Source organism: Hypomesus transpacificus, unplaced genomic scaffold, assembly GCF_021917145.1.
Source record: "Hypomesus transpacificus isolate Combined female unplaced genomic scaffold, fHypTra1 scaffold_27, whole genome shotgun sequence".
In the NCBI taxonomy this organism is placed as follows: domain Eukaryota; kingdom Metazoa; phylum Chordata; class Actinopteri; order Osmeriformes; family Osmeridae; genus Hypomesus; species Hypomesus transpacificus.
In genome coordinates this window covers 3,847,342-3,869,136 of record NW_025813796.1, presented here as the reverse complement: position 1 = coordinate 3,869,136, position 21,795 = coordinate 3,847,342, and the positions used below count along the sequence as shown (strand labels likewise).

The 21,795-nt window shown below is 39.8% G+C and overlaps 2 protein-coding genes across 4 annotated transcripts in view; both read right to left on the bottom strand.

Moving 5' to 3' along the window:
- Positions 1 to 11,312, bottom strand: part of auh (AU RNA binding protein/enoyl-CoA hydratase) — a 37,441-nt gene extending 26,129 nt beyond the window's left edge. The window contains exons 1-5 of the mRNA XM_047014776.1: positions 10,999 to 11,312; positions 5,377 to 5,444; positions 5,192 to 5,279; positions 3,126 to 3,212; positions 301 to 393 (exon numbers count right to left, since the gene is read on the bottom strand). Coding sequence (XP_046870732.1) covers positions 301 to 393; positions 3,126 to 3,212; positions 5,192 to 5,279; positions 5,377 to 5,444; positions 10,999 to 11,299 — 637 coding nt within the window. The 5' untranslated portion in view covers positions 11,300 to 11,312. The remainder of the gene's footprint in view (positions 1 to 300; positions 394 to 3,125; positions 3,213 to 5,191; positions 5,280 to 5,376; positions 5,445 to 10,998) is intronic.
- Positions 11,313 to 12,984: 1,672 nt separating this feature from the next.
- On the bottom strand, positions 12,985 to 16,749 carry nfil3 (nuclear factor, interleukin 3 regulated). 3 transcript variants are annotated; one of them, XM_047014775.1, is made up of 2 exons: positions 16,565 to 16,749; positions 12,985 to 14,776 (listed from the first exon to the last, which is right to left on the bottom strand). In XM_047014775.1, the coding sequence occupies exon 2, from the start codon at positions 14,618 to 14,620 to the stop codon at positions 13,241 to 13,243; it is 1,380 nt and encodes a 459-aa protein (XP_046870731.1). In that variant the 5' UTR covers positions 14,621 to 14,776; positions 16,565 to 16,749; the 3' UTR covers positions 12,985 to 13,240. The 3 variants fall into 3 exon arrangements, with proteins under 3 accessions (XP_046870731.1, XP_046870729.1, XP_046870730.1); XM_047014773.1 differs by having other exon boundaries at positions 16,582 to 16,749; XM_047014774.1 differs by lacking the exon at positions 16,565 to 16,749 and adding an exon at positions 16,171 to 16,558.
- Positions 16,750 to 21,795: the final 5,046 nt, after the last annotated feature.

Sequence of the window (21,795 nt, the reverse complement as noted above, 5' to 3'; positions counted from 1 at the left end):
GGTCTATGTTTTGATGATATTATGGTTTTATTTCACATAACAGACCAAAATGTTAAATTATATGTTCATAACATAACCCTATGGCCATATTCAAATACACAGCTGATATTGCCATTCATAGAGAAAGGCATGTGTGGACATTACAAACGTCCTCCTCTGTCATTGCAAATAACAAGACGATGTGTGTGTGTGTGTGTGTGTGTGTATAGCTTCTCTATTAAAAGATTGCTGATTAAATTACGTCCATGTGCTCATACTACACAAGCATCTGCATGCAGGTTACAGAAAGCCCAGTCTTACATGCAATTCTGATGTCACAGGCAAGGGCCATCTCCAGTCCCCCTCCCAACGCAGCTCCATCGATGGCAGCAATTGTAGGCATTGGCAAATTACCTTAATAGTACAAATAGGGGAGATACTTATTAGTGATGAGAAAAAAAGGAATGTAAACAATATTTAACTCTTATAATTTGTCTTATTGCAATATCTAGTCGACAAGGCATCAATGCTATACAAGTATTGGTGTATTATACGTGATATGCAGGTATTTCGTATGATCGCAAATATTTCCCACATGCCCACTATAAAATGTGCAGGGATACGTGGGTAGGGGATGACAAGGGATAGAGAGGGTCTCCAGTATGCCCGGTACATCTCACCAGACTACACAGGGTGTAGTACAGGGTATCAATCAAGAAAGAAAAAAAGAAAAGCTAATTAATTACATTTAAGGTAACTGGTGCACAGTGTCCATGATGCAGTCAGTGATTAAGATGTCAGTGAAACACACAAATACAGATTCCTGGAACTATAGATAGTGCATAGTGCCTGTGATAAAATTGGTGGCATACACACACAGATTCCTGGAATTATAGATAAAGCACAGTGCCCACAATGATGTTGGTGACACACTCAGATTTCTGGAATTATAGATAGATAGGGCAGTGCCTGTAATGCAGATGGTGATGACAGTTCTTTTCAGTGGTTTTGGTACCTATATTTCTCAGATCACGTTTGAAATGTTCTGTCATCTCTGAAGTACTTGTTCAACCTCCACATCTATTCTAGTCAAATTGTCAATGCTGTGGTAGCCTACATTCATGCAAATAATTATGTACCCTTTATTTGTCTGCTGTTTCCTACGTTGTAAATTACTTATGTTAGTCAAAATGTACTATATTGGTTCTGTTAAATTGTCTTACCACTACAAACATCTAAACATTCAGTTCATAACAGAAGTCATTACATGCAAAATGGTTGAGCCAGTTGTCCTAATTGTAGGCCTAAGTCACCATACAGCAATACATTTGCAATGTGCAGGCAGTTTTGACATCAGTAAACACGTACATTTATGTTACATAATTCATTTATCCATACTGAAATTATATCCACTTTATATTGTCATTCTGTTAGCTAGCCAGCCCCTTTGAAAGCAGCTGATTATCGGTTGTCAAAGCGAATTTCCATTTAAACATCGAAACATAATTTCTCTATTTTCCTTACTATGCTTTGTTTAATTTAATTGTGAATGCCTTTGTTCATCGCATTAGTTCAATTGCAGTAGGTTACTTAGGCAGTTTTCACATCGGTAAACACATTCATTTATGTAACAAAATTCACTGATCTATATACAGAAAATATATTAACTTTATATTGTTATTTTGTAGATAGCCAGCCCTTTTGAAAATTGCTGAATATCAGTTGTAAAAGCGAATTTGCTTCTAGATGACTTAACAGAATTCCCTATTTTCTTACTACGCTTATTTTCAAATTTCTTTCCGAATGCCTTATGTGTTAATCGCATTTGTTCAATCGCGGCACTGCTCTTGAGCTGAACGTGGGAAACTAAACCCACTCAAATTTGTACACACACACACACACACACACAGATTCCTGACATTATTAGAGTGATACAGAGCTTAACTTGGTTAGACTTTGCAGATTACTAACTAACTATAAACCATATGTCAACTAGGGCTGGACAATATATATCGAATATTTGCAATAATATCGCAATAATTTTGACGACGATGTCAAATGTGAAAATATCGTGAATATAGAATATTTCAAATTCAAGAATACTTTCCCAAAGAACGTGCCGAAAGTCCAATATAATGTCTCCTTTCGTCTTGTCACGTATTCCCGCGCTAGAGAGGTGAGGTGGGGGAGGGTCTTTTTTTACTTTTGTTTAAAATTGCACTGCACATTTTGTACTTTGTAACAATAGCTGTTCTATCTAAATAGTTTTTTTTGTTTTTAAATGTTTATAATGTTGTTTGCTTATTTAAAAGCAAATGAAAACATACCGAGATATCGAATATCTTAAACATTTTGACAATATCGAGATATCACTTTTTTTCGCCCAGTCCTAATGCCAACTCTCTATAATGAGATACACCTGTTTGGCTCCAAAGTGCAAATCTATGGATTTTAAAAGTAACAGTAATATGTATATACTCAACACAAAGGCTCTGTAATGGGCCAACATGAACAACATGTTCTCCATTGTCAGTGAGAGGCCCATTTGCTGGTTTGGCCATGTCAAGAGAAAGGACTCAGACCGCATTCTTAAGGACCTGCTATACGGCAGGTACACTAGTATAAAGTCGCAAAACTAGCAGAAGGCGCACAACTGACTGGAAGACCACATCTGTGCTTCAAAGATGTATGCGAAAAAGATATACATTAACATCAATGACTGGGAGAGCTGTGCTGAAGACCACTCCACCTAGCGCCTTGCTGTCAGTCAGGGTGTTCAGAAAGCCAAGTAAGTGAGAAACACAAACCGCTGCTAAGAGAGCCAGGAAGAAGGCGAAACAATAGCCACAACAACTCTGTCACTCCAGAGTCGGTCTCTTCAGCCACTCACAACAGAGCAGATAAGGCTCCCACGGAAGCTACACCATCGTCTCTCAAAGACGGACGGATGCCAGATATTGCATGCAATTTCTCACTTGCATGCATTTTTAAACAGTGGCTTTGAACAAAGTTTTTCTTATCAATGGGACTGACGAAATTCTGTAAAAAGAAAGGATTCTGATGGGTGATTTATAAACATAAAACTATTACCCAGAATGCTGTGCTAAGAGGGAACAAAATCATTCAAATTAAATAACGCCCCTCACCAAGTTCTGTGATTAGCGCCCTTGCTTTTGAGACAAAAGGTCCCACTTCACTTTGGTGCATTTTGGCCCTCTCTTTCAGGTCTGCACCTGCATAAAGCAAAAACGACAAATCATTAAATGCAAATGTCTAAAAATATGCATCAGAAGAAATGCTGATTGTTTCATACCATTTCAATAACAAAAACACAGAACCATTTCAATTGACCTCTCAGCTTTAAATACATAATAAATAAGCAATTTGGCACATGACTGCAGACAACAATACACAGAAAAGATACATTTTAAGAACATAATTTCGTAAAATATGAATCTGTTTGGACATACAGTGCCCTCCAAAAGTATTGGAACAGTGAGGTCAATTCCTTTATTTTTGCTGTAGACTGAAAACATTTGGGCTTGACATCAAACGATGAATGTGAAACCAGAGATCAACGTTTCAGCTTTTATTTCCAGGTATTTACATCAGGATCTGATGCACAAATTAGAAAATATCACCTTTTTGTTCGAACCCACCCATTTGTCACGTGAGCAAAAGTATTGGAACATGTGACTGACAGGTGTGTTTTGTTGCCCAGGTGTGTCCTATTACATACATTATTCAATCAATAAATACCACTGAATGTCTACACTCAGGTTCAGATTGGGTAAGATAGGTTTTGTCTATGCAGACTGTATTCAGAGGTGAAAACAACATGAAAACCAGAGCGCTGTCTTTGGGTGAAAAACAAGCAATTGTGAGTCTTAGAGAAGATGGAAAATCAATCAGAGCCATTGCAGAAACATTGGCCATAGCCAGTACAACCATTTGGAATGTCCTGAAGAAGAAAACTACTGGTGTACTAAGTAACAGACGTCGAACAGGTAGACCAAGGAAAACATCAGCAGTTGATGACAGAAACATTGTGAGAGCTGTAAAGAAAGACCCTAAAACAACTGTTAGTGAGATCAGCAACAACCTCCAGATGGCAGGAGTGAAGGTATCACTATCTACTGTTCGCAGAAGACTTCATGAACAAAAGTACAAGGGCTACACCAGAAGATGCAAACCACTCATTAGCAAGAAGAATAGGAAGGCCAGGCTGGAATTTGCCAAAAAGTACAGAGATGAACCTCAAAAATTCTGGGACAAAGTTTTATGGACTGATGAGACAAAGATTAACTTTTACCAAAGTGGTGGAAAGGCTAAAGTTTGGAGAAAGAAAGGAACTGCTCATGATCCCAAACACACAAGCTCATCTGTGAAACACGGTGGAGGTAATGTCATGGCTTGGGCTTGCATGGCTTCTTCTGGGACGGGCTCATTAATCTTCATTGAGGATGTAACACATGATGGCAGCAGCAAAATGAACTCGGAAGTCTACAGAAACATTTTGTCTGCCAATTTAAGGAAAGATGCAACCAAACTGATTGGCAGAGCCTTCATCATGCAGCAAGATAACGACCCAAAACACACTGCCAAAACAACAAAGGAGTTCATCAGGGGCAAGAAATGGAAGGTATTAGACTGGCCAAGTCAATCTCCAGACTTAAACCCTATAGAGCATGCATTTTACCTGCTTAAGAGGAGACTGAAGGGAGGAACCCCACAAAACAAACAACAACTGAAAGAGGCTGCAGTGAAAGCCTGGGAAAGCATCAAAAAGGAAGAATGCAAAAGTTTGGTGACGTCAATGGGTCACAGACTTGCTGCAGTTATTGAAAGCAAAGGATTTGCAACTAAATATTAAGTCTTATTCACTTAAATATGTTTTAAGTATATCTGTTCCAATACTTTTGATCACATGACAAATGGGTGGATTCAAACAAAATGTGATATTTTCTTAGTTGTGCATCAGATCCTGATGTAAATACCTGGAAATAAAAGCTGAAACGTTGATCTCTGGTCTCACGTTCATTATTTGATGTCAAGCCCAAATGTTTTCAGTCTACAGCAAAAATAAAGGAATTCGCCTCACTGTTCCAATACTTTTGGAGGGCACTGTATATATTTATATTGTTTATATTTATACATAAAAAAGATCATAAATAATGCCTTGACAAGTACCAACGACGCCTTTCAACTTTACCTGCACAGAATATCCCAGGCACCAAACTGCACAAAATGACAGTTCGTACTTTGTTATTCTTTTTCACCTTCTCTACAGCCTCTGACATCTGAAACAGGGCAAACAAGTGGATATGAATAGATACAAGTGGAAATTCAATGTCTGTTAAAATACATTTTAATGTATTTTGTAAGCTGCATACATACCAAATTGACCAGATTTTTGCTAATGGCATTTTTGGCTTTTGCTCTGTTGATTCCAAAAACAACAATTCCTAAAACACAACCACACACATACAATGATTTCATGATCTTAGAGGAACCAACCAAAACAAATGTAATACAGATTTTTGAGGGAATAAACATAACTTGAGGTGTGCTTGCGTCGGTTGCCAATTGTTACTGACATTTTTCAACTGATGCATACTTAGTTTTGATAAAAATGGCATGGATCCAAAATCATAAACGTGTTGCTGCTCATTAACTCTTCAAAATACTAAGATTGAAGTGTTGAATGAAACAGGGTTCTCTTGTAATTTCCCTTAATACAAGAGGGAATGGTGATAGGCTCTGTTGAAGCCTCACAGTTGAAAAAGGTATTTGATTGCTCTACAGGATTTATAATCATTATGGTTGATATCACAGCCTGGAAGCATAGCTAGCTACATGTTATTACGCTGGCCTTTGCCTGTGGCGTTTCTGCAGCTGTCTTGCCGTTTTATTTATCTCCCAGAAGTTAACGAGCTGCTAAACTAATGTTCTGGGCTACTATATGTACAGTAATCACGCATGGGTTAGTGACTAGTTAGTGATGTTGGTGACCGTAGCTAGCTAGTTAGCTACCGTTAACTTCACTTTTCTCCACAAAAACATAAATTATGCCTAAACTACGGTGGCCCTGAAGTGCAAAACACACCCCATAACATGAGTACATCTTCCAAATGAAAACACTCCCCCCGAATACGAATCAACTCCCCCCAAATCGGATTACTTGTTCCCCTCCCCCCAATACAAAAACACGCTCCCCCAAATGGAAAACGACATTACATTAACTCAAAAACACATTACATTAACTCTGAACGGAAAGGGTAGGTACTACACTTCAGCGCTGATAGAATGCAGTAGGCTAACTAACAAGAAATATGAAACGATCAAGTTCATGATAATGACAGAGTTACATGGACTAGTTGTTTGGCTATCGATGTTTACGTTTAACACGCAATTTATGCTGTTGCATTAGTAGCCTATGCTACATGCTTCGATACCCAAATAAATGTCCTGGTGCACGTAACTCTGTCAGGCTATGGCATTTTGTACTTCTGTCGCTCAATTTCTTATCTTGTTAGTTAGCCTACTGCATCCAATCAGTGCTGAAGTGTAGTACCTACCCTTTCCATTCAGAGTTAATGTAATGTGTTTTTGAGTTAATGAAATGTCGTTTTCCATTTGGGGGAGCGTCTTTTTGTATTGGGGGGAGGTGAACAAGTCATCCGATTTGGGGGGAGTTGACTCGTATTCGGGGGGGGGGGTTTCATTTGGGGGATGTACTCCCCCAAATGTCCCCCAGATGTATATTAGGGGGTGTGTTTTGCACTTCAGGGCCACCGTACTAAACCGTCAAACGGAACATTAGCGCAGACACAAGCAATGCAAACGAACATTTCTACACCAACATTGTGTATGTAGTGCAAAAATTCACTGGGGGGTGGGAAAATAAATAATTATAATAAAAAATATATGAGGGAGAATATAGGTTTAGCCTTGCCAAGGTTAACACTCCCAATTAATGTTAAATGTATCGTGCATATGTTATATATTTTATATCAGTGTTTCTCCTATGTTGATACATAGGGGAAACATAGGCCCGCCACGGTAAAATTTCTGCCGTCACGGTATCACAATTAGAGCTGTAAAAAAATTTAGGCCGTCTATCAGCCGTGATTGCTAGAGCGCATGTCGGAGAATAGCACAGACGCGCTTCACAGCGCAGTTGAGATTGCGCGTGTGCGTCCTTGAGAACTGTAAGTCATATAACTTATGTTGTCAGTTCATTTAAGCCTGTTATTGTATTAGTCTATAGTTCTTGCAAATTTAAATTAAGTTAACTAGTGATTTTTGTTGTTTGTATTTTTCCCCTGCTATCGAAATCGCACTTCTGTTGATTCGATAGCGATTGCTGCCCTTGCTCACGTTTGTATTTTAGGTGCATTATTATGCTTAAGTAGCCTAGTTTTAATGAATAAATAGTGGGTATATTGTTATTATTTGCTACAAAAAGCTTAGCCTAGCAAGATCAAATGAAGCAGACAGTGTACATGCTTCCGAGTGGCCTACCTTAATCTATAAACTAGGCCACTGCATTTACAATAAGTTGTTACATCAATTATTAATTGGCAACATTTATGCCATTTAGAACATAATGTAAGGTGTCTTTAAGTATGCTAATTGTATTTCTTTAGGGGAAATAGGACGAAAATATGTGCAATATGACATTAGCTATTAGACTATTACATTAAGCTGCTCCGAAATATAGGGTTAACACTTTGTTTTGGCCGGGGAGGGGGGGGGAGGTAGACCTGACCTGCCCCCACTGCTAAAAAAAATCCTAGGGGAAACACTGTATATGCTGACATAAATTATTAGCAAATACAGTAGGCTTATAGGTTTGTAGGAGGGAAGCATAAACCATCCTCTTCCATTAGACAGGGCTGTTTTTACAGTGCCACAAGCAATCAAATGAGTCTACCTTCTAGTGTGTGCATTCCAACCAGATAAAAGTTGACTGTTTTAAAGGGGTCAATGACTGTTTTTTGTGGGGTATTTCACACTGTTCCTTAAGGTCTCCGAATGGGGTATGTGTTATTGGTTGGGCTGAAAATGGCCCAGGTGCTGTTCTATGCCCCCTGGTGCTTCCTGTGAAATTGTCCCGGGAAAAAACGCTAGGCTTTCTCCTTTTATGGTATGCTCATGAATATATACATGAGCTGCATGCTGATTGGTTGGTTTTCAACGAGTGAAGCTGCGGAGCAAAAACGCAACACGGCCAACAGCACTCACTGAAAAATCTAAGGTGGAGACTTGAAATAAAAACGTGCAAATAAATCTATTGTGTCTACACAACACTGTTTTCAACAGACTAGATATCATTTGAAATGATAACGTTAGTTGTTTCCTTGTGTTGTCGAAGCAAATAGGATCTACTTGGGTGGGTAACGTTACAGTTTAGCAACCAAACGATATCGTGATTCAACTCAGCTTCAGTTAGCTAGATATTTTTCTGGAAAATAAATAAATAAATAACCTGACAAAGATCTAGACAAACATGCATCGTGAATTGTAGATTTACATCGACATCGACAACACGGGTTATTTATTCGAATGAAACATCAGGAACATGAAATAACGCATTAGCCCCGTTGCCAAAAAACTAGGCTAAATCGTCACACATTCTACCTATGCTTTTGGGTTGGCAAGCTAAACTTTTACATTTACATGCTTACAGTCTAGGTGTTTTTGCTATCTAGCTGTTCTTGCATTCCTTGCAAATCAGCATTAATAAAAAGCAGATGAGCTAGAGTCTATTCATTGAATCAACGGGCATGGCTGATATTTGTCTATACCGTAGCGTAGAAGATCCCTGTGCAGTTCGACCCTCAATTACACATTTGCGCGAACCATTTTACCAAGGACGGTTTTGAAAACCTGGGACAATGTAAAGCAGGATTTGCTATGAAGCTGTTGCTGAAAAGAGGTACTGTAGTATGATTTTGTCGGTAACAGTTATTAGCAAAGCTAACGTATCCTGTATCTAGCACCTGCGTTTCTCCAGTTCTTTCTAATAGATAATCTAGACAGGCGTTAGCAATAGGCTAGACTGTTATAATCGTTTTCTGGCTATTTTTTCGGAAGCTTCCCTTCTAATGCCGACTACAGCTAGTCTAGCTAGAGCCATTTGCTTAGTAAGGTATGTTGATGTGTTTTGAAACGTATTTAGCATTCTACCTATGCTAGATACAGGAGACGTTTGCATTGCTAATAGGCTAACTGTTAGCGACAAAATCATACTTACAGCTTGCGTATGTGATGAGCATACGGTTGGAGCAGCACCTCTTTTTAGCAACAGCGGCTTAGCAAATCCTTCTTCAAATTGTCCAAGGTGTTCATTCAAAACTGTCTTTGGTGAAATGGTTTGAGCAAATGAATAAATGAGTGTCGAACTTCACAGGGATCTTCTCATAGAAAAACATCAGCCATGCCAGTTGAGTGTCTGGTTCCTTGGGAAGATTATGAAAAGTGTCAGCATTCCCAGTACAACCTGGAATACTGCATTTACGATGGTCCATTTTCAATATACTTTCAAACTTTCTCCTTTGTTCTTCGCGTGGAAGTACACAGAGCAGCGCATAGCTAAACTAGTGTCTAAGATCCTGGGCCAGAAAATGTTGGGGCGTGTATGTAAATGTTGGGGGCATGACAAAGGTGATGCTATATTTGTGACGTCACAAAAACAGCTTTTTCAAAACCGATCGTTATACAGCTGCAGTTTCAAGTTGTGAGATTTAGATAGGAAAGAGGTGTCAATGGACTTTGAGGTTGACTGTATGTCCGTTTTACCCACCGAACTGTCGTTATTCAACTATGACAAGGTCAAATCGGTTTTGCAATCAATGACCCCTTTAATAAATATTGTGTTACATTACTTACACATCTTTTTTCAATATCCTGTGAACAATGAATTATCTATTATATGAAAAAATACCTTTATTATGTTATAATTTACATGTAAGTATGTGTTTATAGAATTTGTATGTATTTATAATGAACAATTCTAAGGAGATTTTCCTGAAAATTCCCAGGAACTTTCCTTTTGCAACCCTAAAATGTAAGTTGTCAATTTTATTTTACCAGTAGACAACTTCTAAAACTACTCATCCAATAAAAACACATTTGTACCAAAGATATTGGCTTTTTGTTGTTGTTGCATGTTATAGCACTACAGCATGTAATAGGGTTATGATAGAATCTGCAACAATTCATAATAAATCAAATATTCATGTATTACACCAATCAATATTTTTTGTGTCATTTGAAATTATGCTGATGTCCCACAACTATGTAGTATGTAGTAAACATAGGCTATTGGGTACATTTGTTAACATAATGGCACTGTTGCCTTGCTCTCAGTATAATAGGACTACACTTGATTCAACTTGTCAATGGTTGGAGTCATGGAATCACCAAGATCATAACTTAATACTTCCTTAGGTGACAACAAGCCTACTATAACCTAACCTTACATGTTTTGAATCTCTCACACTTCGCATCTGTCTTTCAACTGATCAAAAAAAAACATGACATCATGACCTAAGGATCCAATTGAATCCAGTTTGTTTGTTTTAATCTGTATTTATCTTTAGTTGATTTTGAACACCCTTTTCTGATATTCTGCCGTGGCTATTGTTTCAATACAACAGTGATTTTATTATAACAGACTAAACGGCGGAACACCACAAATGTGAAAAATCATTGGTTTGTTGTGTTTATATAGCTACTTTTGGGGCTTTTTCTAATAATTAAAAAAGGAATATTATTTATGGAATGTTTAGATTCATATTTGACCCGAAGACAAGAGTTAATGTGTGTTAAACGAATATTCACCCGGGAAATTGACAAGGGGAACATAATATTGGGAACTTAGGTCACTGGGAACATAGACACGCTCACAAGCTACACAACCGACTTTCCCATTACAATTGTTAAATGGTAAAACATATTAAACAAGTCAACAACAAACGTGACTTCGGGTACTTTTTTTTACAATTCCACTACCTGAATCTTCTCCGTCCAAATACCTAACGCTCAGATCTTCCCCTGACTTAGCGTCGGAGCTAGAATGACGGCTAGCGCCATTCCTTGCCGGACGACAATACACCAGTTTGTTTGAGGCAACATGATGCAAAGACTTTGAATGCTCGTTTAATTTGTAAACTCCCTCAAGCTTTCCCATTTTTGTTCGAAAAGATTGCAGATAAACTCTGCATCCTGCCAAGACCGCCATACTGCACAACTGTAGTGTTGTTTTGACTTTCAACTTTGAACCGATGTGACGTAGATTTTGGTCATGTGACATTGCCTACTCTGAGCGTATCGACCTCTCTTAACCGCAGAATTCATTCTGTACAAGATACATTCCTCTATTCAGGTGAAAGATGACAGGAGCTCAGGCACAGCTGTTACGATTCAACATTTGCTTTTAACATTATTATATGAAGAAGCAAAGTTGCCTTCCTAGCAAAACTCTTCTGCCTAGTGTTCGATGCATCGTGTTAACAGGTTACTTGTCAGAAAGCAGGACTATTAATTACAACATTGCCTTTATAATACATCAATTTATATTTGACCCGGGCAACAGTTTTTTGTCTAATGTGTTTCAGAAGCACTTTGTCATATTTACCTAAATAAACTATACGTCTATGGAGTTAGATTAGTTTCATAATTCAAACAAACAAACGCAACACGATTCAAACAAATTTAACACGATCCAAACAAACGTAACACGATTCATACAAACATAACACGATTCAAACAAACAAACGTAACACGATTCACAAATGTATTTCGTGATTCACAATTGTAACGCGATTCACAAATAAATGACCCTATTACATTCGTTTGCAACCTGACAAACACAAGTTACAAATCCCTGCATTCGTTGGTGTGAATCCTTGCATTCGTTCGTGTGGATTTTTGGAACTTTCCTGACGCGCTTTGATCCACAAATGCATTTTTTCTAAAAGATATCCTCAGCAGCCTATCAGATCGTCTCTTCCAATTTTAGCCAATCACCGGAGAATGTCTAATATGGGTAGACGGACTCTGCGTTAGCCTAGGAAACACGGAAAATGACTAAACATGAATCCTGCCATTCTCAACAATATTTAATCAGGTATGATCATCGGTTTAATAAGATTAACAAGCAATATTTCACCTACATGCTACCAGACGACATTGCTCATTATCTGAAGGAGACGATGTCCGTCATTATGGCAGGTTGTTGAAGTCCACACGTTAATATGATTGGCTAAAATTGGAAGAGACGATCTGATAGGCTGCTGAGGATATCTTTTAGAAAAAATGCATTTGTGGATCAAAGCGCGTCAGGAAAGTTCCAAAAATCCACACGAACAAATGCAAGGATTCACACCAACGAATGCAGGGATTTGTAACGTGTTTGTCAGGTTGCAAACGAATGTAATAGGGTCATTTATTTGTGAATCGCGTTACAATTGTGAATCACGAAATACATTTGTGAATCGTGTTACGTTTGTTTGAATCGTGTTACGTTTGTTTGTTTGAATCGTGTTATGTTTGTATGAATCGTGTTACGTTTGTTTGGATCGTGTTAAATTTGTTTGAATCGTGTTGCGTTTGTTTGTTTGAATTATGAAACTAATCTAACTCCATATACGTCTTGATAGCAATTTATACACAAAGGTGTAATATGAAACCAATCCAACATCTATGGGTGTCACAAGACTGTAATAAACAAAACAAATCATTAGGCTGTACCCTGACTACTGATTGGACGGGCTAACTGTCTGTCTACCTACCTACCTACCTGGGTGCACTCTGCCCCTGCACGCGTTACTGTAGTTTTGTGGGAGCTAAAATAGCTAGCTTTGCAAAACTTGCTTAAGCCAGCTTTAACCTATAAATAACATGGAGTTGGTGTTGACACCAATTACATTGTTTAGGCTATTTGCAGAACACACTAGTAATGTATTTATTGAAAGGAACACAGACACACCCAAAACATCAGTGTGTATATTTATTGTAAACAAAACTCACCATTTACAACAAAACTTGAGAAAAACAGTTAACATTGATTTTGCATGTGTAGTAGCCTGACTGCTGGGCTACAGATGAGTTATCATGAGATGTGTGTCGACTACGAAAGCAATTCCACAACACACTATTCATTTGAAATGAACTGCATTTTACACCATATCAACCACACAGTGCAAGAGTAAACAGTAAAAAAAAAACAGGCATTGTGCAAAACATACAGAACTCATTTTGAGTAACATCCTTTTGTTAATAACTCTCGATCAGTAGTGCCTTTGGTTGATTCAATCACAGAACCTTGCCGAGTCGTAATCAGTCTTTTCAGAGAGGCCACTTCTGCAGACAGGTCTGCAATGCCCTGTTTTAAGTATAAATTCTCTGATTCTGAGGGGCCATAAGAGGTGCCTTTAAGGGCCACAATGAGTTTACTGGGGATGGGGCTTTGACTGAGATAACTCTTGCAGCCATTAGGCTGCCTCTCTGTGCTGTCTTTGTGCCAGTGCTCTGGCCGGTGGGTCCAATCCTGGATATTGCTCACTTGGAGAGACAAAGGAGTGAGGGATGAGTGAATGTACTCGGATGCTGGACCTTGACCCATTGGGTAGCACCCTCTGGCTGACATGTCAATGGGCGAGGATGGTTTTCCAGAGGAGTCGTAGTCTGGATCAATGGCCTCCACTTTAATTTGGATGGCTCTGGCCTTGATCCGCAGTTTGTGGGGTAAGGCAGAGGAGCTTGCATCTGGCACTTTAAGTGTGGAGACAATGACACTTTTGTAGTCAGAAGCAGATGGGAGGGGGCCTTTAGGGACCTGCTGTTCATCCTCACCATCCGATGATTTACTCACAACTCCATCATCGGAAGTCCTGGGGGAGTTACTGGATGACCGGGTGATCTGCAGGAATGGCGAAGGTTGGGAGTAAGTATCAGGGAAAGGGCTGACCATGTAGTTCCTGTACAGTTCATATGGGCTACTCCTGTCTCGGGCGTAGCTGTTATGCTCAGCAGGCTCTTGCTTGATGATCTCCGGGGTCCTGCGGATACCGCTCAGACTGTCCTGGGTGGCAGAAGACATCTCTGATACGTCCGACAACGTGCTGTGGGGCGAGTGTTTGATGACTGATATGCAGCTGCTGCCCAGGTGAGGAGGCTCTAGGTCCCTGGAGTAAGAACCCAGGCCAGCACCAGGCGAAACAAAGTCCTGATAGAGTGCCGCGGTGGAGCTGGAGATCTTTTGGACCTCTTGGGCGTATACTGCCGAGCTGACGAGGCCAAACTTTAGCTTCAATGACAGCAGCTCAGCCTTCAGGGTGGCATTTTCTTCACCGAGGGCCATTAGCTTGTTCTCCAGCACCATGTCGTTGAGGCGTCGTTTCTCCCGTGAGCGTTTGGCTGCCTCATTGTTTTTGCGCCTCCTCTCCCAGTAGATAATATCTTTCTTCTCATCAGGGATGAACTCCCGTTTCCTACGGCAAGATGTGGACTTTGCCTTGAAAGGAATGCCAGAAAACTTGTGGCCAATCAAATCCTGGTCAGCCCCCTGGAGGGCCAAGACTCGGGCATCCTCTCCACTGTAGGAGTCTGGCTCTCTCTTGATCCCCTGCATGTTAGCACAATTAGGATAGCGGTGTTGAATATTTTCATAGGTCCTTAGTCATGTTGACTGGATATTTATGTTATCAGATGCCTAATTTTGCCAATGACATCAACGTTTATTACGGGTTCTTCCAACAGCAAAATAGTCCAGTGAAGCAATGGAAATCTGTAAAGAAAAGAATAAAGAATTGCAATACTACATAGGTTATGTAGACCTAGACTTTTTGTGTCATCACAAAATTTTGAAGCCATGCTTACAAGATTTCAAAATACAAGTATGTTCTCCATTCAGTTCTTTATTTGAAGTCTGGTGTCATACATTATGGGCATAATGCAAAAAAACTATTTTGAGGGACTTTTATAATTGGACAATACCAAGACGGGGTACAAAATATTATCGGACCATGTCCAGCTTCCAACAGACGATTGAATTGCTTTACAGCAATCCTAAAACATTAGTCAATATGTTGGGAGAGACACTGCTATTAAGAAAATCTGCCAGAAAAAGTATTGCGATTTATGTGATTCACTCCGCACCAGGCACGACCCAATTCCAGCTCTCCAAATGATGTCATCGCCAGAAGTCTTAACGCAAAAAGTGTAGGCACTGAAACAATGAGCGTTTCAGAAAAAGAACTAGGCTACAGTATGTAGCCTGAAATCTTATTCTTCCTGTTACTACGGAATCGTTTTTCTGAATAGCTGGTTCCAACCTACATTGATTTTGGCTAAGTAGATAACCTGAGCGACTGACAATGACCTTCATGGGCCCAACAGCTTTGTTAATCATCGTCTCAGATAAACGAATTTACGATAGGCCTACGATACATTCGTATGGTAAACATTTCTATTAAATAAGGAAATGGACCACTGTAGCTATGATTTCCTTGTCTCAACGTATTGTTTGTATATCTCCGGAGGACAAGAAACATAGGAATACGACCAACCGCAATCATTAAACGTAGTTGGAAAGACAACATAATAAAGCATACATTTACGAGGTTACAAATGCGAAAAAAGTACTAGACAAAAATGTTACACGTCCTGATTCTAGCGCGTTTTGCACCCATCTATTACTTTCAACTAATTTAAAATAGAGTGAAGTTAAATAGTAAGAGCCTTTTCGAATAAAACAACTGACGTAGACCTACTTCCAGTTTTTGGGAGCGGTGGACTATCAGCACTGTCTAATGCGTATTACAAAGTAATTGATGGTTTAATATCGATGGAATGTTCGAACGGATGGGTTGCTTGTTGACCGTCACGTCTCATAGCCCAAAGTTCCTTCATTGTGTCAGGATTACAAAATCCTGCCTTGGCTGCAAGCAAAGTCTATGGCTGCAGACCTTACACTGTACAATTTAGAGATCGATTCAGGAGATAGACTCCCCAAAAATATGTAGCCTATAGGCTACTCAAAACAGTTCATCTGGCCCAGCTCCGTGGCATTGGCAGACAACTTGGCTACATTCAAAGAGCCCTAAATACTGCAATAGCCTACTATAAGGTGACCCCTTTTGGACCACACCGGTATAGTAACTATAATTAATTGCCACTTACAAATCTTGACCATGTCCGGTCTGCAGAGACAACGGAAGGCTAGCCTACACATCAGCACCACATTCTAGGTCACTGTGCCAGTTGATAGCGTAGCCAAAAAGCCAAGCTGTAGCAGTAACTGGTCTTGAGCCGTTCACAAAGCTGGAGAACATTATAACCTACATAACAATCACCAAAGTAGCTTGAAGCAGTTGTGATTACATAATAGACTTGTAGTGAAGTTAATTTAGGCCTAACTTGATCGTTTGTGTCGATTAAACTTTTGATATAAGTGATTTTTACCACATCATTTGAAGTGATTTCACAACACTGTTTACACTGCCGAGTGGCCTGTACGCTGCAAACATTTTGTAGTTTACAATATTTTTACTGGTAGGCTACGGCTTGTGCTGACCTCAAATTTAAATTTACCTTTTTCTACCATCAGGTACACGAAGTGTTGTTTTCCGCAGTTTAACAAGAGTAAAAGAAATAATACCAAAACCAAACACACATGCCGTTGTTAAATCCAATAAGTTATATTATGGGAAACGTCGTCTCCTTCTGCTTTTCCTGCCGGAATGACTACTGCCTCATGGATCTGTGTAGTAGGTCAGTGGCAAAGCGTATTGGCAGCGTACCTTTATTGACAGCCCATGCAGCCAATTGAAAGACAGCATTTTCTCATTTTAGCCAATCATTCCTTGTTGTCGTAGATTTACCGAGTCCGATGCAAATAAGGCCTTCATGGTCGTCCATATTCGGGGAACACAGAGGGATTGCTTACATTGGATTGAAGTTTATTAATACGCTAAATTACAAAGTAGCCTACTTTACAAAATTAAAGAAAAGTATGCCTAGTAGATGTAGGCTATGCATTTCAAACCGTTATACTGTCAAATGTTCAATGGACAACACATCGTGCAATTTAATTTTACATTAGTCCGTTAGAGGCTAATCCATGATATACAACTTGTTTAATAATAATACTAATAACAATAAAAACCATGATTGTAGTTAACCAAAATATAAAATATATGGAAAAAATGGGTTGAAGCTGTAGCCATTCTTTATTCAAGGACTATTTGGCACAATTGAGTGATGTGTGTTGCCCTCTAGTGTCCATGTGTCACAAGTGTCGTCATCGCTCTTCCGTAGCCTTCACTTTTCTTATGTCTCTTGCCCATACCGGGGTTCGAACTTGCGGTAAACCTATTCCCGAATCCCGACTCAAGCCTGGTTCTGCGGGTCTGCGTTCTTAATGTAATCTGCTTGTGTGCGGATGCTGACGCGTTTGACATTGAAGCATAAACCAGGCTTTAACTGGACAGGGCCGCACAGCAAGGCTTCACAGGTTACGTGCACCAGCTCAAAAATATATAAGCACGTAGCTCCGACTATCGCGTCGGATCAGACGCTCTCTGTCCCATAGAATGTAAAAAGAATGGACGACGCGTCTCCGCGTCTCCTCCCACTGTAAAAAAAATGCCATTTTGCGCTGGTGATGCCATTTGGAGCCAGAGTTGGCCCAGTAGTGGTGGTGTGGTGGACCCACATTAATCCCGTTAACAGAGGGGGCGGGATTTATGACCTATACTGCAGCCTGCAATCAGGGGGCGATGGAGATGTTTTGGCTTAACTTTTCAGAGCTGTTATACCCTCCATTCTTTTCTTTTCTTTTTTATTAACAGAAACGATATTACATATCTTCGAATAAACTTATTACAAAGATATAAACACTTGCACACTAGGGGGGCTTGATGTATAATTAAATAAAAATATTGAAAAGTGTACACGTCTTCAAAGTTTTTCCCTCCATTCTTTTTACTGAATTTTTACAAAACCCATCTTTGTTAATTGGATTACAAAAATGATCTGTAATAGATTGTCAAGCATGCCTATAATGAATGATCATAAGTTACAGCCCAACATCATCAACAAATCGAACGCACACAGGACATTTTAAGATTTGATAAGCTACATTAGGTAGGCTAAATTCAACATAATACTTCACATTTGAAAAGCCGGTAGAAAAGTTATCTCACAAAATATCACAGACAACCCGGTATGACAAGGTCAAACCTGTATAGAAGACTTTAGGCATTATGGGCATATGCAAATTTTACATAGGTTTTCATTTACTTCATCTAAGAGCATTCGTTTATTTCATTGGCAAAATCAGAGACGTCCAGTGGCAATACCTTCGAAGCAATGTCATAAAATGTTACTTTCATAATCTACATGAATTAGGCCCCTACCTCCCAATGCAACTTATTCTTATAACAATTTGAATGCATTTTTGGTGTTTATTATCATATTACCTACATGCCAATCACTTGTTAAAGGCAAAGCATTGCATGGATTATATAGCTGAGCACCTAGGCCTAGTTAGTTAGAGAACCTAGTAAGTTAGCCCTAATTACTAATTGGTACAGTTTATCTATAATATATATAGGCTGTATGGTTTTTAGAAAAGTAGGCTCCTACATCCCACAAAGTGACATTGTTGACAATGATGCATTGTCTATGTTACCCATACCAATCTCTCAAATTCTAATCCATTTTAGTCAAATCAGTTTGACTTTGCCAAAATTAATTGTTTCAGATGTTTCACCTCTGCACAAAGTGATGCTAACTGCTTCTTTAGATGTTCATCATCCCTCATCTCACTTGACTTAACAGAAAGTGATGTTGAAGACACTTTTGGCAATGCCATTGTCTCGGAATCTGCAGTATTAAAAGTTGTCCCACTTGTCTGTGCAAGCGCTTTGTTCATGATTTCCTTCGTGGCAGTTGTGGGTGTTCGAGACATTAAACCTCGTTCCTCAAAAGCTTTTAAAAGTTTATATCTCAGTTTGTGGGGTAAAGAAAACACTGTCCAAACACCCGTGGTTTCAGCGGTTCTTCTGTTTTTGTGTACTTCCTCTTTCATCATTAATTCCACTGTGCTAGATGCGATGTGTGTCTGTGCTTCAGATGTGGGGTCTTGATTCATGCTCTCTAAATTCACAGTCTTGCAATGGGCATGATGTTCAAGTGAGTAAGTAGAGTTCAGACGAGAGCCCAATCGATTATTTAGACATGGATATTCAGAGATGCCTGAATTGTCAGAGGTGTTGTCTACTTCACTAGATTCATGTCCAACACAGCCTGCAGTTGCAACATTTCTGTGGTTTTGATAAAAAATGGCCTCGGCAGAGGAACCATTCTTATCGATAACCGGAGCTCCAGAGAAAACGCCCATGCTTCCACTTTTATATTTAGGTAAGACATCTGAACCATTCCCATATTTAAACTGAAAGTGATCAACGGACGATAAACATGGCGTGTTAATAAATCCAGAACAACGTGTAAACTGATTGTCTGGCACATCATTTGTAATTCTAAAATGCATGCCAACAGACGACGCAGCCGGCGGGAGCACGAGAGGAGGGTGGTAATTTGAGAACGGATGGAAATAGTGGGCTGACATATTTTGGCTCTCAACTGACTGGTTGCAGCGAGACTCAGTGGTGCCATATTGTACAGCCGAAAGAGTCGCTCTCAGTTTTTCGTTTTCACGGAAAAGTTCAACTGCACGGCCTTCCAAAAGCACCTCTTCCACTCGTCGACGATGTCTTGATCTTTTTGCAGCCTCGTTGTTTCTTTTTCTCTTGGACCAGTAATTGCAATCCTTTTGGTCCTCGGGTATGAACTCCCTTTTCCTGCGTTGCCTCGAATCAAATGTGGGACTCAACTGCAACTCCGGTACAGAGTTTGCGTAATTACGCATAGGGTTGCTGTGTTTGTCACTTGACTCTCGAGCAAGCAAAGCTACACTTGTAATAGTTGACCTGCCATTTCTTAAGACAGATGGATACAGGTCATCAACACGGGTCTCGTGTACTTGTTTGTCATCAGGTACGTGCGTAAGTCCACCCATTTGCTGTGCACCTGCCATGTTGACAGCTTCGTCTCTGCGTGAATGCTTTTCAAGTGACTTCTGAGTGGCGTTCAGCGATGTTTTCAAACTTGAACAGTAAGACACGCCCACATACTTGAAAAAGCGGTTTATACCGTTCTTGTTATGCTTACATTCAGGGTTGGGGGGTAGGCCTATTCGGCGTAGCTCGCTCAGCGGTTAAGCGAGCAGATCAAAAACGCCCCTCTTTTTGGTTCTTGGAAGCAACTTTCGATAAATCACCATAGTAACATAGGGTGATTTCAGGTAATGTGGGACACTTTTTGGTAGAGGCTTCAGTAGACTTACAAAATAACTGTTAACTCGCCCCAGTGGTGTTTTTGTAAATCGTTTTAGGGCTTAGGAACATTTTCATGTTGGAATGAAATGGGAATACACAATATTATAGAAGCTACACAATTTCAAACATAACATGACCCCAGTGGCGGCTGGTGCATTTATTTCCAGGGGGGGCTACAAGCATATTTAGGCTAGTATCTCGCCTTACTAGGGGGGTCCGGGGGCATGCCCCCCCGGGGAAAAAAATTATGTCTCAACAGCAGAAAGCAGTATTTTGGTGCATTCCTAAATGTATTTACTAATTTGTCAATTGAAGTGATGAAAACGTGTGTTTTCCCCTGTCATTCGACTGTTGCTGAATTAATAGACCATTTTTTTGTTTGTAAACATTTGTGATGCGCGCACTATGTGGCTGCAGAAAACTGGGAAAGGATAGCATTTAAAACGGCAAAAGGACCACACGGATCATACAAATAGTTAGATTTAAAAAGACCAAAAAAGTCGAGGAGGTCAGCCTATAAGAGAAAAAGCGATTCCCCATTGATCTGTCGCATTAACATTTTGATTTGGGTCACGAAAGTCTTGAAATTTGAGTGAGAATGTCGCCCGGTACAGTACAGACCGTATAGTCGAGCGGCAGCCATGCCTTCACGTCATGACTCATGTCACTAAGTTCATAATTTTACAGTTTTACAATCAATTCTACATCTAAAAAGTCGAGCAGGGCAGCTTTCAAGAGATATTGGAATTCTGCTGTTAGCCAGCTGGTCCGATTATTTTTGTGATTTGTTTAAACTGGCAATATGAATGAGACTGTGTCCCCGTTACACTGTTTTTGACCATAGCCTCACTCACTGGTAGTGTACACAATGTTGTACTTCACTCCATTATACACCAGAAACGTCAGGGCGGACTACCTATCGTAGAAACGAGCCTGCTGAAGATAGCCAGCTTCTCGGATTTCTTTAACCAAGCCTGTTTCATTCATCATTTGCCTGAGGAAGCGACCTCCGTTAGCCAGGCTAGTTTTGCCCGATCACTTGGTCAGGCTATATAAAGGTATCGAAGTGACTTTAGTGCATTGACAAGTGAAACGTAAATATACTTGCCCAAATGACAAGTGCCTCAAAAAGTTAATGTCAAGCCCTGTAATCCAGTGAACAGATATATATGATGACCTGATCGACACTCCAAGTGTATTATACTGTACCCGGGAGAAGTTTGTCTTTTGCAACCGACATGCGAAATTGAGCCAGCTTGACAGTCGTGTGACGTAAGGGTGAAAATTGGTCACGACAATCAGGTCCAATATTTCTTTTTTCAAAGGGCGTATTTTTAAGCGACTTGACTGAATTGCAAGTTTCCATCACAACGTTAGCTAGCTAGCTAGTTGTATAACGCTAGAG

What these genes read in the sequence shown, in the direction of transcription:
- nfil3 (XM_047014775.1), bottom strand. Translation starts at nt 14,620, where the DNA reads ATGCAGGGGATCAAGAGAGAGCCAGACTCCTACAGTGGAGAGGATGCC.